This window comes from Grampus griseus (genome assembly GCF_964374135.1).
Source record: "Grampus griseus genome assembly, chromosome: 13".
Lineage (NCBI taxonomy): Eukaryota > Metazoa > Chordata > Mammalia > Artiodactyla > Delphinidae > Grampus > Grampus griseus.
This window is the reverse complement of record NC_139007.1, coordinates 45,590,554-45,608,581: the sequence shown is the minus strand read 5'-3', so window position 1 is coordinate 45,608,581 and position 18,028 is coordinate 45,590,554. Positions and strand designations below refer to the sequence as shown.

Here is an 18,028-nt window from a genome sequence, read left to right as displayed (position 1 = left end):
ATATAGATGTATATACATACACACAGTATTTGCATACAATATCACAGATTGCTTAAGAACACACGCTCTAATTTAGTTATTTTCAATATTTTTGGTCTCAGTATTCCTTGATGCGCAAAAGATATTTACGTTCCCAAGGAGCTTTTGTGGGTTATGTATTTCCATGTTTGCCATATTAGAAATTCAACCTGAGACTTAAAAAAAAAGAGAAAAAAATATAGAGGCACATATGCCATTAGCTGCAGCCATCGAAACAGTAATGTAAGAAAATGTCATTTAGCCTCTGAAAAATCCATTGAGTATCTTTCTAAAAGTACATATTAATAGTTCTACATACAAAATTCCGAATTTTATATTTTCAAGGAATGGTATTTTGCACATCAGTAGTTGCCTATATATATATATATATGTATATATATAGGCAACTATATGTATATGTGTATGTGTGTGTATATATATATATATATATATATATCAGTCCCAAATAAGGAGTATGTGTGTATCAGTCTCATAAAACTGGGCTAATTTTATTTTTATTAGTCATAGTCATCTTCCTCATCTTCATCTTCCTCAGTTTCTTCATTTTCCTCTGTTGAATTTACAGCTGCTTCTTGTGCAGCCCTGAAAGCCTGCTCCTCTTCCACACTAGGGTCATCCATTTCTGTAATTTCTGGTCCACTGAGGTACTCTTCATAAACTGGTGGTGGAACTGGAGGTGTATAGCTGTCTGGACTGTATTTATGACCCCAGCCTATATAGAAATTTTCAAACTTTCTGTAAGTTAAAAAAAAATGTAGATCATTGTATAATTTTTCAGTAAGAAAAATTGAACCTTCTTTTCTGTAAGGATAAGGTACTTAGAGTATCATAGTCCCATAATGTTAAAACAGTACAGTATATTTTAAATGCATTAGAGATGAAATATCCCTAAATGATTCTTTTACCACAGGGAATTACTATGATCCAAACTGCTTAAGCTGGTTAAGAAAACATTGGGCCAGACCCTGTCAAAATGTACCCTACACCTGGACCACAGCCTTTCATCTTTTAATTATTTTCAGAAAAACAAAACAAAGCAATGAAGTTAAAAATTACATACCTTCCTTAGAGTTAGAAAGAATTAAGAAGTTGCCAGCCTTGAAAACTCTTGGCTGGGTGAGAAGTCGGACTTGTGGTTAACAACCTATGTGTGTTTTTTCAGGTCCATCCTTGAGCAATTACAAAAGCTTTACATAGTTAGGCCTCACGGAGGGGGGGGGGGGAAACTGCCCTCTCCACCCCAGACTTGGTGCATAGCCAGTGCACTGCAATCTCTAAGAGAGCGTTGTGGTCAAGGATTCTGGCCCCTCTGGCCTGTCATGCTCTTAACACAATTGTGTTCCTGGCCCAGGTGCCTTCATTCCCAGGCCTCTTCATCTGAGGCCTTCAGCAGAGGTCTTCTTCAGGCCCCTTTGCCAAGGCTTCCTAATGAGGGTTGGGTGAGAGAAGGGGAGACCTTATAGACACTTCCCCTACTCTTGACTCAGTACCCAGTACTTTTCCCTAGTCCTCCCCACCTTTCTCTGGTCACAGGTCCTTAAAACTGCAGGAGCCTTATGTGGGGACTTGCTTGTCATTGAGATGACCCCACAACTCTGCTGACCCATCTGACCTTCCACCAGTGTGCCATTCCATCGGGGCAAATGGAACGGGGTTGGGGTGGGGGGAATCAGTCCTTCAACTTGGTTATACCATCACAGTAAGTGATTAAAGGCTTAACATTTTCATTTCTGACTTGTTGCTTTAATGGCTACTCTGACATTTGACCACTCAGCTCTCCAGCTCAGCCGAGCTTCTGACACTAGGTTATTAAGTAAGAAATGGAAGCATAAGACGAACGTGTAAGCTCTGGGTGAGGAATTAAAGGACGTTTACTGTCCTCTTATCCTAACTCTTTTGAAAATGATAGCCTAAATCATACATATTTTAAATTATCTTTTATCAAGATATCCAACAAAAATGATGAGATTTAAACTAAATACTGCTTAGAATTACCTCCATGAAATGAATATCAATTAATCAAATAATCATAGAAGAAAAAACATATTTTAGCCCCATTAATTGGATAATTCAGATGAAAAGGCAGAAGTCTGAATTACTCTAATGTTCTAAATTTGATGCTTTGTTGTATAAGATGGATGTTGTTTGAATTAATCTTATTCCATACACACTTGACATTCCAGTGATAACTTATAATTTCCAGAAGTTAAATAATCAAAATAATAGCCTTGTAAGTTGTCACATACTTACTTGCCATTGGAAAAGGCATATGCTCCAGTCCAAAGGTTGGATCTAAGGACTGCAATAGCATATTGAGGAATGAGATTTGAGGATAACCGTGTTGTCCAAGGCGGTATATTCTGCATCTCTGTAAACCAAAGAGAAATTCAAAATAGACTTAACTGCTAAATAGACAAGGATATACTGTGTAACAGAAAAGCTGTATTTATAAATCTTAAAATACACACTTGACATAAAGTTAAAACGTTAGCAGCTTAACATAAGAGCAGGAGGGTATTATATGAACGTGTAAAAATGAAATTTGAAAAAAATGTGTGTATACATTTATATAGATATATATATACACACGTGTATATATATATATATATATTTGTGTGTGTTTATATGTGTGTGTACATTTGTAACGCAGAGAAAATGTTTTACAAGAGGAGGCCTATGTGGCGGAGGGAAAAATACGTGATGACCAAATCATTATTACGAAAGAGAGCTAGGGTTATAAGCATGAATGCTCCAAAACTGAATAGGAAGAAAAAAAGAATATGAAAGCAATAGTAGATCAGAAAAAAACCAAAAACAGTATCTCATATTTTAGCTGTGTCATGTGTTTATGATCTGTAGAATGCAAAACAAGAATGATAAAAAAGATAGCTATCAGCATTTCCACTAAGAGGTAGAGCCACCTTATACTTCCTCTGCAGTGCACTCCTGCAACCTCTGTCCTAGGCAGTTCTCAGTGGGGCCAGCTACATTACATTCTTTATTCCTACCATGTACTGTAGTGTGTGTGTGTGTGTGTGTGTGTGTGTGTACACAGGTTTCTCCCGCTATCCAAAAGTAGAGCATTCCTATGAAACCTTTTTTAAGCTGAAATGACATAGAGTGAAGAAGCTATTACCTTAGGACACATCTTGCTAATGTATTGACGAGATTAACTGAGATAAAGCATAGAAGCTCACAAGCACAGTTCAAAGCTATGGCAACTTGATGCTGAGATGCTGAGTGTAGTTCCTGGAGAAGGAGCTTGGAGGTGCCCCTCTGACACATTGAAGTGTGTGCTGCTTCTATAACTGCTCACTGGAAAACAAGTGCTGAACGCTATTTTTGCCTTTTTTTTTTTCTTCGTAAAAGAGAAAATCCTCTGGATTTCTATCAGTGAAAATAGGTACTAATGTAGTTCTCTCATAAAAGCAAAGTGGTGTAAGTCTATCTTTTGAAAAGCAGGAAATACCTGTGTATATATACATATATAGTATCAATATAGAGAGAGTATTTGGTATATATATAAAAATATATATTACATTGTATACATACATAGTACGGCATACCTTGTTTTATTGTGCTTAACAGGTATGGAGTTTTTTACAAATTGAAATTTTGTGGCAACCCTGCATCAAGCAAGTCTGTTGACACCATTTTTTCCAACAGCATTTGCTCACCTCGTGTCTCTGTAACATTTTGGTAATTCTCTCAGTATTTCAGACTTTTTCATTATTATTGTATTTGTTATGGTGATCTGTGATCTTTCATGTTACTATTGTAATTGTTTTGGGGTACCACAAACCATGCCCATGTAAAACAGAGAACTTAATTCTATAAATATTGTGTGTGTTCTGACTGCTCCAACAATGGTGAATTATGTTGTGCACCAGGAACTAATATTGTGCTGTAGGTCAATTATACTTCAAAAACAAACAAAAAAGCTCATAAAAAAAGAGATCAGGTTTGTGATTACCAGAGATGGTGGGTTGTCGGAGGGGGAATTGAAATTGAAGGAAGGTGGTCAAAAGGTACAAACATCCTATTAAGTAGGTACTAGGGATGTCATGTACAACATGATTAATATAATTAACACTGATGTGTGTTATATATGAAAGGTGTGAATAGAGTAAATCCTGAGAGTTCTCGTCACATCACAAGGAAAATTCTTCTTCATTTTTCTTTTTTAACTATATGAGATAACGGGTGGTGACTAAACTTATTGTGGTTATCATTTTGTGATGTATTTTAGTCAAATCATTATGTCTTACACCTTAAACTTATACAGTGCTGTATGTCAATTATATCAATACAACTGGAAGGAAAAAATAAATGGAGAATTTAACAAATAAAATTTAAAAAGGAAAACCTGGAAAGGATTCACCTTTCTAGATGCCATTAAGAACATATATGATTCATGGGAAGTGGTCAAAATGTCAACATTAACAGGAGTTTGGGAGACATTGATTCCAACCCTCATGGATGACTTTGAGGGGATCAAGACTTCAGTTGGAAGAAGTAATTGCAGATGTGGTGGAAATAGCAAGAGAACTGTAATTAGAAGTGGTGCCAGGGCTTCCCTGGTGGCGCAGTGGTTGAGAGTCCGCCTGCCGATGCAGGGGACACGGGTTCGTGCCCCGGTCCGGGAGGATCCCACATGCCGCGGAGCAGCTGGGCCCGTGAGCCATGGCCGCTGAGCCTGCACGTCCGGAGCCTGTGCTCCGCAACGGGAGAGGCCGCAACAGTGAGAGGCCCGTGTAACACACACACACACACACACACACAAAAGAAGTGGTGACTGAACTGCTGCAATCTCATGATAAAACTTGAATGGTAAGGAGATGCTTCTTATGGATGAACAAAGACAGTGGTTTCTTGACATGGACATGGAATCTACTCCTGGTGAAAGTGCTGTGAAGATTGTTGAAACGAATACAAAGGATTTACATATGACATAAACTTAGTTAATAAGCAGTGGCAGAGTTTGAGAAGATTGACTTCAGTTTTCTACTGTGAGTAAAATGCTATCAAACAGCTTTGCATGCTACTAAGAAATCGTTTGTGAAAGAGTCAATGTGGTAAACTTCCTTGTCGTCTTATTTTAAGACCCCAACCTTCACCAACCACCACCCTGATTAGTCAACAGCCATCAACATCAAGGAAAGACTCTCCACCAGTAAAAAGATTATGAGTCGCTGAAGGCTCAGGTGATGGTTAGCATTTTTTAGCAATACAATATTTTTTCTTCCAGTTTGATCTGTTTTTCTTTGAGTTCGCATGTATATTTGTTTTTTTGTATAATTGACCTACAACACTATGTTAGTTCCTGTTACACAACATAGTGATTTTTTTCTATACATTTCAAAATGATCACCACGACAAGTTTAGCCACTTTGTATGTCACCATACAAAGGCCTTTTTATTTGGACTATATTCCCCACACTGTACATTTCATACCCTTGACTCATTTATTTTGTAACTGGAAGTTTGTACCTCTTAATTTCCCTCACCTAATTCTCTCATCCCCCCACAATACAGTATTTTTTAATTAAGGTATGTACATATTTTGGGAAATAATGTTATTGCACACTTAATAGACTACAGTAGAGTGTAAACAAAACTTTTATATACACTGGGAAACCAAAAAATTATTGACTCACTTTATTGCAGTGGTCTGGAATTTATCCCGCAATACCTCCAAAGTTTGCTTGTATGTACATGTGTACATACTTATGTATGCCTATACACACACACACACGCACACACACACATGTAGTGTGTAAAATTACCTAAATCTTCAGAGATTGGTGTCAAGAGAGGAGGCCCTACTTCCTGTTCTATGTAGTCAGGCTCTTCTCTTTCTTCTTCTTCTTCTTCTGCTTCTGCTGCTTCTTCCTCCTCACTTTTTTGTATGGGGTTGAACCAATTACAGCGACCCTGGGTATAAATATTGGAAGATTTAGTAGTCTAACAAGGACCTTAAAATATCAAAATATTCTTTTGGATTGAAGTAATTATCTGCATGACATCCCATTATGTGGCATGTTGATCATTCATTCGACATATATTTACTAAAAGCTGTTTTGATCAATGTTATTTTAAGCAAAGACTGTACTATTTATTTCAAGAATCTGCCCACTTCTTGAAGTTACAGAACATTTATATATTAAAATCATTAGAACCTTGGTGAAGAAGGTAATCACTTTACTGATTTATGTGAAGGTAAGGTACTATTATTATTATTAATAACAAAAATGTGATAATAAGATTAGGTATGGAGTTTGGGGCTTATAATTTCTCATTTAATTAACTCATCTAGAGGTATTTAAGAATATCTCTTATGTACATCAAAGTATAATGAAGATTTTCTACCTGCAGATGAGACAGTTTAACAGATTGATTAAGAGTATGGACTCTGGATCCATTCTGCCCATTCACATCTGACCCTGTTGTTTATTAGCTATATTCCCCTTGTGACATTTCCTAAACCCTCTGCCTTAATTTCGTCATCTGTAAAAAAAAGGATATTAGTCTTTCATGCAGTTGTGAGTTTTAAATGAGATAATACATATAAAGTGCTATTAAGAACAACTGGCAGAATAGGTTCTATATAACTGTTATAGAACACTGTTTTTGTTAGAATCTTTTATCATTCTTGGCAAAAAAAAGTTCCTTGTATTATAAAAATAGAATAAAATAACTCCTACCAAAATTAATGTACCATCTCTATTTAACATATAAAAAATAATTTCACAACACACCTAAATCTAAATCCTTATGTAACTTGTCAAATACTCCATAGAAATATTTATTTTATTTACATTTGGATCACAGGTTTATACTACTTGGCAATTATACAGTACTCTGTGTTTTCACTAGGTTTTTTAATTGTCTCTGGAGTCTGAAGGCCTTTGTCTTGTATATATTGTATGCATTGTAGACAGAATTTAATAAATATTTGCTGACTAGATGATAGATTGAGAATTGCAAAGCCCCTACCTGAGGGAGTATATGTTGTACATGATGAACCCAATTGGATAGGGATTCCACTAGATCAATCACTTGGATTCCTTCAAAATCAGGGTTTTCTTCAAAGCTATCTCGCCTGCCTTCTGTTTCTTCCTCCTCTTCTTCTTCTTCACCAAAATGATAGAATCCTAGAGGGCTGACCTGAGTCCCTGCTGAAATTCTGGCAATTTGTGCTCGTAAGTAATTACTCTCATTTCCTGGGAAGGGTGGGTAGCTTACGATGGGGGTATCCAATCGCCCAGTGAAAAATTTCTTGATTTTTCTTGCAATAACAATTTGTGCAGGTGTAACTGCTGGTAACTTCACCCATGGTCTTCCTGGTTCATTGCAAACAAAATAGACATATTTGTTGGCACCTGTTCTGCTTTCTTCCTTTGGAATAGACTGTGGGGCCTTGTAAAAGGACCTTGGTAATTCATCTTCATCAGCTTCATTGTCTCCATTGTCCCTCTCTTCAGGTACATCTTCCTCTTCCACCTCCTCTTCATCTTCTCCCTCACGGAATTCCACTTCAGCTACAATGTAATTCATTTCCAGACCTAAGATCTTACCCCAGAAACGACATTTTTGGATTGGGTGGGTGTCAGTAAGCTGCTTGAGGGCAAGAAATATGCGATAAGTCTCATCTGTGCCCAAACCGACTCCAGCTTGTTCAAAATAAAAAGCTGACTCCATTACATTTGGAAGAGAGTGTTCTGCCTGGGAATACAATTGCTGTGATTAATATTTTATCCATAAGAGAACTGCTTGCAGTCTACATTAATGTGATCCCTATTTTTAAAAACCATGACATTTTTCACAGAACTAGAACAATTAATTCTAAAATTTATATGGAACTACAGAAGACCCAGAATTGCCAAAGCAATCTGAGGGGAAAAAAAGCTGGAGGTATAACCCTCCCAGACTTCAGACAATACTACAATGCTATAGTAATCAAATCAGCATGGTTTTGGCACAAAAACAGACATATAGATCAATGGAACAGAATAGAGAGCCCAGAAATAAACCCACACACCCATGGCCAATTAATCCACGACAAAGGAGATAAGAATATACAATGGAGAAAAGACAGTCTCTTCAGCAAGTGGTATTGGGAAAGCTGGACAGCTACATATAAATAAATGAAATTAGTACACTCCCTCACACCATATACAAAAATAAACTGAAAATGGCTTAAAGAGCTGAATATAAGTCACAACACCATAAAACTCCTAGAAGAGAACATAGGCAAAACATTCTTGGACATAAATCATAGCAATATTTTCTTAGATCAGTCTCCCAAGGCAAAAGAAATAAAAGCAAAAATAAATGGGACCTAATCAAACTTACAAGCTTTTGCATAGCAAAAGAAAATATTAACAAAACATAAAGACAACCTAGGGAATGGGAGAAAATATTTGCAAATGATGCTGCTGACAAGGGGTCAATATCCAAAACATACAAACAGTTTATACAACTCAATATCAAAAAACAAACAACCCAATCAGAAAATGGGCAGAAGACCTAAATAGACATTTCTCCAAAGAAGATATACAGATGGCCAACAGGCACATGAAAAGATGCTCAAAATCACTAATTATTAGAGACTACAAATCAAAACCACAAACCTCACGCTGGTCGGAATAGCTATCATCAAAAAATCTACAAGGAGAAAAGGAACTCTCCTACGCTGTTGGAGGGAATGTAAATTGGTGTAGCCACTATGGAAAACAGTATGGAGGTTCCTTAAAAAATTTAAAATAGAACCACCATATGATCCAGCAGTTCCATGCCTGGGTATGTATCTGAAGAAAACAAAGACACAACTGCAAAAGATACGTGCACCCTGATGTTTATAGCAGCACTATTTACAATAGCCAAGACATGGAAACAACCCAAGTTCCCATCCACAGATGACTGGTTTAAGAAGATGTGGTATGTGTATACAATGGAATACTACTCAGCCATAAGAATGGACTATTGCCATTTGCAGCAACATGGATGGACCTAGAGAATATCATACTAAGTGAAGTAAGACGGGAAGACAAATATTATATATCACTTACATGTAGAATCTAAAAACTAATGTAAATGAATCTATATACAAAACAGAAACAGACTCACAGACACAGAAAATAAATTTATGGTTACCAAAGGGGAAAGGGAGTGGAGGGATAAATTAAGAGTATGGGATTAACAGATACAAACTATTATACATAAAATAGATAAGCAACAAGGATTTACTGTATAACACAGGGAACTATATTCAATATCTTGTAATAACCTACCATGGAAAAAAATAGTCCAACATCCTCTCCTTATAAGAAATATTTAAGTGGCCCCTTTACTATCTTGAAATAATAAAATGTAGCATACAGTAATATGTATAAAATAGATAACCAATAAGAACCTGCTGTAGTAAAAAATAAAATTCAAAAAACATTAAAAAATTTTAAAATGCCATATTTGCCAAATAAATAAATATAGCAAAACCTACCTACAGATATTTAGAAAATAATTTTTATAAATATATGTTTATATATGTTTTTAATATATTATCATACATTTACTAAATAAATATTTATGATATGGATATGGTAAGATATAGAGTAAATAAAAATCAATATGGGTGTAATATACAGGATAAATAAAAGGAACGTATAATAAGGTAAACGCTCAGGCATGACTACATTCGAAGACATAATTTAGTTAGATGCTTGCTTCTACTTATGATAAATAATTTTGGGTTTAAAATGAGAAAAGCAGAAATAATTCTGAAAAAGAAATACAGGAAAATAAAAAGAGTCTCAAGTGAACTCTAGAAAAACATTTTTGAGAAAGTAGAAAATAACCTTAACTGAGCTAGGGATAACTTGGCAAGACAACCTTTAGACCCTGAGAAATTAAGAGCGCTTTGCTATTCTCACAAATGATCTGCTCTTATTTGTGTTATAACTTGAGTTGAAAAATAGAGTGTCAAAATAAGCATAATGACTTTTTTCAATCCTAATCTCATCTGATTGTAAGACTGTTTCTTTGGGATCTATTGCACCACACGCTCTGATCCTACTCTGTCTTCTATAACTATTTCTTCTTAGTCTTTTTAATTAATTGAGGCCTAAATATCGGTGTCCTCAAAATTTCAGTCATCTCATCACTCAGCACTTTATGCCTAGAAGATTTCTCCCACACCAACCCAAGTGATATGTGGTTTTTAAAATCTACTTCTCTCACTCTGACTTTCCTCCTACATTTCACACTCTTATTCCTAGCCAGCCACGAGAACTTTCAATCTGAATATTTTCCAAAGATATCACCATCACTCAGTTTCCCGAACTAGAAAGTTCAGTCATCCTTGCTCCCTCTGACTCCCTTGACTCTCATATTTAGTTAAGGTCCTATTGATTCCACCACCTAAAGAGCTGTTGGCATTATCCCCTCCTCTTTAACATGCTAGTATCCACCTGGACTACTTGTCCTGTCACAGAAGTCTTCTAATACTGTCTTCCTTGTCCCCATTCAAACCCTTCTTCTTTCATTCTGCTCCACATTACTACCAAAGTTATGTTCCTAAACCATAAGTCAGACCATGCTTTCTCTACTAAAAGCCTCTATTAATTTCCCACTGTACGCAAGAGATCAATTTCTTATCAATACACGGTGAGCAGTCTAGCTTTAAAGCACCTTGCTTGCTTCATTTCCTTCACTCAAAATCCCTCAAATCTGAAGTCAGTTTCCCAAATGCTAAATAATCTCTCTTGACATTTTATTGTGCTTTTGGCCCAGAATTTTATGCCTTATAGTCTTCACCTGGTGAACTTCTACTTATCCTTCATGATCCAAGTGAAATATCACTGCCATTACAAAGCATTGCCCAGACCCTAATAGCAGTTAGTTGCTCATAGCTTGTCGAAACAACGCAGTAGTAACTGCTACTCTTCATTAAGTTTCTAGGATGTGCCAGATCCTTTATATATAGGACCTCTACCCCTCAAGTTGTTGCCATGTGATTATCCCTGAGGCTTGGAAAGGTTTAGTCATTTAGAGTCACACAGGGAATAAGTGATTGAACTAGGATTCAAATTCAGATCTAATTCAAAAGCCCCTGTTTTTTCCACCATATCTCTATTACTGCAGTAGTCAAATAACTTTAATCTTTTTTTACCTCTTTCACTAGACTGTGACCAACGTAAAGTTAGAAAAGTCTTTTTTATGTGTATGTGTCAGTACCTAGCATGCAGTAGGTATGTTTGCAAATCAATGAGTGAAGGAATAAATGAATGCTGAAGACTAAGAACAGGAATTCTGGTGTGGTCAAAGACATGAATAGAAATATTAATACTCTAAACATACCAGTCTGGGACAGAGTTCCAAGAGCTACGTGTCTTCCTGTTCCTGAATCTTTCTACTCTCTGAGGCAGAACTTTTTATCTTCATCTGATGACTTGGTTCATCCTTTCTCTAAAACCAATCCTACTCTTTATTAGGAGGAATTGATGGAATCTGGTTAAGAGGCTCAGGTTCCAGCATCAAGACAGCTTATCTGTATTCTCATCCCAAAACCTAGTTCAGAACACAGATCCCTGCCTTGTAATACTGTGCCTATAGATAGTGCAGTGCACTATTCTCATACTGGAGTTGAACCTTCTTTGATAAACTGCATGAGAGTGCCTGCCTTCTGTTTGATCCCCACATGCTGTTTGCCGCCAGACTTGTCAATACTATATGTGGCTACATAATCAAGTGTTTGGAGTAAGATATTTTTAGAAAAGGTCAGCCAATATCAAATCCTTGACAGCTATCACTTGTTCCTTCTGAGTATTCTATATCTCACTGTCAATTTGTGTCTCCCTATAACAGCTAAGGAGCTCTAGAGGGTAAACCTATTGTGCATATCCCTACTCCTCCTCTTTCTTTGACTGAACTCTATGTTCTTTTCTGAACATATGTTACTCCAAACATCAAATTAGCAGGTATGAGGACAGTTTTAAATAGTCTAATAGTAACAGAACATAGAAGCTCAGTAGATGTACAGTATAAATTACTCAGTAGAATAAATTGCAAATATGCAGGCATTTAGGAAACAGCGTATACTGATTTGAAATATTTGGAGGTAAAATTTCAATAATACAGCTGATTTTATTCTCAAATGATACCTTTTTATCTCTGTCACCAACTTTGTAAATATTTTCAGCAATTTATCTATGAGGATTAAAAGAAATATTTTATTTCTCTCCTCTTCTGTCTCATTGACATAATATATATACTGTCAAGACACAATATGAAGATGTAGCCTTGGAAGAGAATGCAAATGACATTAGAAGTTCTTTTAATTTTTCCAGTAAATTAAAGGGGAAAATATGCAACTTGATTTAAAGCCTAATTTTAAATTATGTGACATTTATTCATTCATTCAGCAAATATTTAATAAGAAACAGCTGCACACTCAGATCTGTACCAGGTACTTTGGAGAATATAAAAGATGAAGAAAACATTTTTTCTGATATCAAGCAGTTTAACCCTACAAACATATAAAACAGCTAAGCCTCTGAAATACTAAAACACTGTGTGAAAACGTAAGAAACTCTAACCAAGGAAATGAGTGGTGTGAAATGAGGCTGCAATACTATTTAGTACGCTATAAAAGGCAGTGGATATGAATTTAAAGCCACACCCCACTAAGCTCAAAACCCTAAGGTTGACCTATTCAATTTTACAGGAGTGACTTACTATTTCATCTTCCATTTCTTGGTCAGCTCCTTCTAAATTTCCCTGGAGAAAAAGCGCTTTTTGGTTCTCTGCTATTTCATAGGCTGGAAGCATCTCATTCTCATTTTGGAGTGTATCCAGTTTTATACTAAAATGTTCCATCTTCACATCTTGGCTAACATTTTCAATGATGTCCACAGCATTTTCAGGACGCTTATCTAAGACCTTGGTCAGCATTTCAGAAAGATGATCATATCTACCCAAAAAGAGAAAATTCCAGATAATAACCGTGTCAAAAGCATTTGAAAAACATTTCATGCATTCTCAGTGGGTTTTTAGGAAACTTCAAGAACTCGAAGACTTTAGATATTTTTAGTGGAAAAACACAGTAATTTCTACCACTGCCAAGAAAAACTTTGAGCATAAAATAAATCAAAGCAAGTTCTCTCTTTTTTTTTTTTTTCTGGCAGTGCTGCGTGGCTTATGGGATCTTAGCTTCCTGACCAGGGATTGAACCCTCACACCCTGCACTGGCAGGTGAAGTCTTAACCACTGGACCGCCAGGTTAGTTATTTTATTTTTTCTTTAATATCTGTATCTATCTCACGGATCTTAAGAATGTCAAAGAAAAATATGTAGATTATATGGGCAACCAATGTGAAGGCCAGTTTACAAATATTATACATGAAGAATATCATATTCTTTCTCAAAATATTGCTATTTTTATAAATGAACAGAAATATTATGACTGGCAAAAAAGAAGCAAGCAATTATTTTCTGTAGGCTTTTTATTCAACAATGTGAAATTTTATATTTTAGGCAAATATTGTTTTAATTGCGACAACAACAAAAAACAGCTTTCATGGCTGTCATAGGTCAGCATATAGGAGATGGAGTTAAAGTTGTCCTTTACTAAAAGCCATTTTTAACTACAGGCTCTAAAGCACTTAGAAAATAATAGTGAATATTATGGAAGGTATTCATTTGTTACCTCAGAGACTTAATATTTGGAAATTAAATTAAATTTAGCTATTTAAGTAATGTCAGTTACAAAATCATTCAGTAAACGAAATTTTCCCATTTTTTGTTTTGTATTCAGTTTTAAATTGTGAACTTTCAAGTGTTTATAATGAGCTCTTTTGGCATTTTATCAAAGTTTGTAAATTCATGCTTGTTATTTAACCCAGGGAATTGTGACAAGAAGTTTATATCAGTAATTCAAATAGAATGCACTGCTAAGCAGCAAATCACATCCCTGAAACGTAAGTAAATTGTAGTTAAAAACAGTAATTTATAAATAATATTTTAATTTGGGTTTTGTGAAGATTTCTCACATCGAATATTCATTGGTTTCTTATTCTTCAGACTTTAAAATTATACCTCATATTTTTAAAAGCCAAGTAATGGCTACAAACATTTGCCACATACTGTATATTGAATGGGCATTCATTTAATGTTTGCTGATTAATCAGGAGGCATCTCAGCAAATTACGTGGTGGATTAACTAGATTCGAAAGGTCCGGGCTGTATTTCCTGTACTTCCATTCATTAATTCATTCTTTATTCAGTAAATACCTGATAGCACTGTGCTAGGCATTAAGTATATAGTGGTGTACAAAACTCACATGGTCCCTCACTCTGAAGGCCTGCACTTAAGTGGGAGAGTCAGACATTAAATATAAGTCTATAAGTCTATGTACAATTATAAATGGCCTTACGTGCTATGAAGGAAAGAACAGGCAGTTATAATAGAGTTCTGTGGAAGTTGACTTCTAAAAGATGAGAAGCCAGCCAGGCAAAGACTTAGAAAGACTTAGGGCAGAAGCCTTTCAGGCAGAGGGAGCAGCATGGGAACTGAAGAGGACACGTGGCTAAAGCATAGGGAGGGAAAGGTAAGAGTCAGTGAGTGCTGTAAGCCAGAGAAATCTTGAGCAAATTAATTTTTCCATGACTCAGTCCCCTCACTTAGAAAACAAGTGGATTGTATTAGATGTTTTCTCAAGTCCCTTCTAGCCCTAAAAGTCTGTTGATTCTATTGTTATGTAACCCCGGCAGCAAGAATCTCTAGAAAATTATACTCAACGATAAGATCTGAATTTTAGCTATAATGGGATGGTCAGAACATTCCTGGGCCATTGATCACCACATTTTAAGAGATCTGGATAAAATGGCATGTATTTTTGGGTGGCCTGTATGGCGACCAATTCTCCTGGTTTGCCTAGGACTGAGAGGTTTCTCAGGATGCAGAACTTTCAGTGCTCAATCAGGACAGTTCCAGGTTAATGCAGGTAATCTATCACCCTAGCACTGGCCTGGGTGGGGACTCAAAACCAAGCCATATAAGCACTTAGAATGCTTAGATTTTGGTAGACAGTCCTTTTTTACAAGCATCTTGGAGAGATGCTTGGACTTCACTGTCTTTATGGTTTCTTTCAAACCCGACTCCACAATTCCTAGATTTTATTTCTGTGCACCTAGGGTCTTTAAAGAAGCTAGAAGAATCTCCACCAGTGACCTATTTTGAGTCCTATGATACAAAGAGTTATTAAGTCACTCTCTCACTCATACAGACATTTCAGATATATTTCCATTCACCCACAGAAACACATCCCCACACAGAGATACTTTCCTTTGCCAAATTTCTCCCCCAACCCCCTTCCTCCAAGACTTACAGATTTAAGCCCGACTTGCTACTGGACTTTAGTAGGTAAGCCTTAGCATTCTGAATGGCAATCTCAGGCATGCTGGGGGCCACTTCAGAAGCCCCAGACTCAGGCTGATCCAGATCATAGTTACTGTTTGAGTCTTCTTCTTGAAAAATGTCAAATCTCAGCTCTTTCCGTTTAGAGTTGTTGTAGCTCACATCCCTCGGTCCATACAGGTGACATTTGCTTTGCTGAGATTGATGAAAAGTGTTTCCCTCTGATTGGCATGTTTGATGAGGAGTTGATTCTCCTTTATCAGATGATTGTTCCAAATGGTCAAAGTGAGGTGTCTCAGCTTCAGAAATCACACTAGTGGTGTTGTCTGACTGCCATGGTGCCATAAGGTCCTGCACGGCCAGAGCCAGGGGAGAAGGAGTGGAAGAGGGCTCCTGAGATGGGGAAGGTGGAGATGACACACCTGGTCCTACGAGGTCATCCACAGGCGTGCTGGCTCCAGATTGGGGGATCCCAGGAGGGCTGCTCCTGGGCTGGGGTCCAGTTTCCGGCCCCTGCTCCGACTCTGAGGCCTCGAATAACCCAGGTTCAGGATCTTGGGAGGCTGTTACCATTTCTTCCCACGGCCGCCCTGTTTCCCCAAGTTCTTGGTGTTGTATTTTTTGTTTCAGGGGGGTCGAGTCTTCCATGGAAGGAGTCAAGAGAAAAAAAGTTCTGGATGAAGGGGGCGTGCAGATATGGAAGGAGGCAACGCAAGGCAGTGGCTTTGCTAAGGTCTGCTCGGCGATTTCTGGGTCCTACTTGCTCTGCAAGTCGCAGCGTCCTATCTCCATAGCAACCCCAGGCAGGGTTCCCCTAAGAGAAATAACACACATCTGTTGCCAGGATTCTAGGGAGGAGACCAAGAAAGATGAAAATCCTAGATCTGTGATTTGGTGGAGCCTCTGCTCCTCTACCTAGCTCAGCCAATCCAATCTGCAGTCCATCAGTCGCGGTTGGAAACCTGAGAACTGGTCCGACGCAGAGAGGAAGAGCCGCGACCCGGCGGGATGATTTTCAGGGTCTGATAGTTTGATTCAAGTTGCACGTTGAGGAGTGAGTCCTGCATTAGTGGAGGGACAATACATTTACAGAGCTTGTGTGTGTGTGTGTGTGTGTGTGTGTGTGTGTGTGTGAGAGAGAGAGAGAGAGAGAGAGAGAACGAGAGAGGGAGGGAGGGAGAGAGAGAGAAAGGAGGGATGGAGGGACGGAGCGAGGGGGAGACCTTGGTAATGTTGAGGTGCAGGTGACAATGAGACTCTCGTGTGCAGAACATCAGAGTCCAAGACTCAGAGGGCAAAGGTTTCTCATCTGTGCCAACCAAACTTGGGCAACTTCTGAACAATAAACAAGGAAGTCCTGATTTTTGCTCTTCTCCCTCATGTGGAATCTGCCAGATGAGTAGGCAGAAAATTACCTTCAAGGAGAAGGCAGTGCAGAAGCTTACCCTATATAAATAGACAATTCATGGGTTACCTGTTTCCTAATAATTGAAATTCAAATTAACCCTAAAGCTATATTAGTATAATGTAACCTTTATTTGATAATATGAATGTGAATTCATAATTTTGCAATATTTAAGATCATGACTATTAATTCATATTATTCCATCTCCAACATAAAGAAGGTATAGAGGATGGAACCATATCTGGCCTTGACTAAAAACTGTAAATGAAAGTCTTTTTTTTAAGATTATAATTAAAAAAAATTTTTTGGGCCACGTGGCTTGTGGGATTTTTAGTTCCCTGACCATGGGCAGGGAAGAGCAGTGAGAGCAGAAGAGTCCTAACCACTGGACCACCAGGGAACTCCCTAATTAAAGTCTTTAATGTTAATTTGTTCTGTATCTCTCTCTCTTTTAAAATAAACCAATTAATACTTGATATAACTTCCAATTAGCAACATGTTGGTCATAAATTCTAATTTCATGAAAGAGCATCATACTTACCTCCCACCCCCAATTTGGTGGGAGAAGCACAGAACTCTTCAATCATTTGTTCAAAGCTGTGGATATTTACCCTTCCCAAAATACACATGGGTGTGCACACACCAGATGTTGCATGTAATTTCTTCTGGTTCAGGGACTCCTTGAAGTCAGAGTCCCAGATTAGAACTCTTGGAATAAGACTCGGAAAAACAAAATGAAAGGTAAACTGGAATTATAAATTGGAGATTTTTTGTAATTGATACAAAGGTTGAAGGGGAGATAGCATTTTTTCCCCATCATAGTTCTATTTTCTCCACCCTTGAAGCTGACAAGATATGATGGAGGATTTTTTCTTGGACTGACAAGCCAGAGCAGGGTGGTAGGACCAGAAAAAAGGCATGATAAGGAACAGTTTTTTGCATCTATATTCATGAGAGATCTTAGTCCGTAGTTTTCTTTTCTGAAATGTCTTTGTCTGGTTTTGTTATTAGAGTAATTCTGGCTTCATAGAATGAATTAGGAAGTATTTCCCCTGCTTCTATTTTCTGGAAGAGATTGTAGAGAATTGATCAAATTCACCTGTGAACCCATCTGGGCCTGTTTTCAAAGATTATTAATTATTGATTCAATTTCCTCATATATATGCCTA

General features: G+C 37.2%; 1 protein-coding gene across 1 annotated transcript; it reads right to left on the bottom strand.

The window, feature by feature from the left end:
- Positions 1 to 536: 536 nt before the first annotated feature.
- RSPH4A (radial spoke head component 4A) lies at positions 537 to 16,102 on the bottom strand (the record flags this gene model as incomplete). The annotated part of the gene is made up of 6 exons (XM_082668942.1): positions 537 to 774; positions 2,290 to 2,407; positions 5,826 to 5,973; positions 7,036 to 7,764; positions 12,775 to 13,009; positions 15,426 to 16,102. 6 exons carry the CDS (start codon positions 16,100 to 16,102, stop codon positions 537 to 539), a joined length of 2,145 nt encoding a protein of 714 aa, XP_082525068.1.
- Positions 16,103 to 18,028: the final 1,926 nt, after the last annotated feature.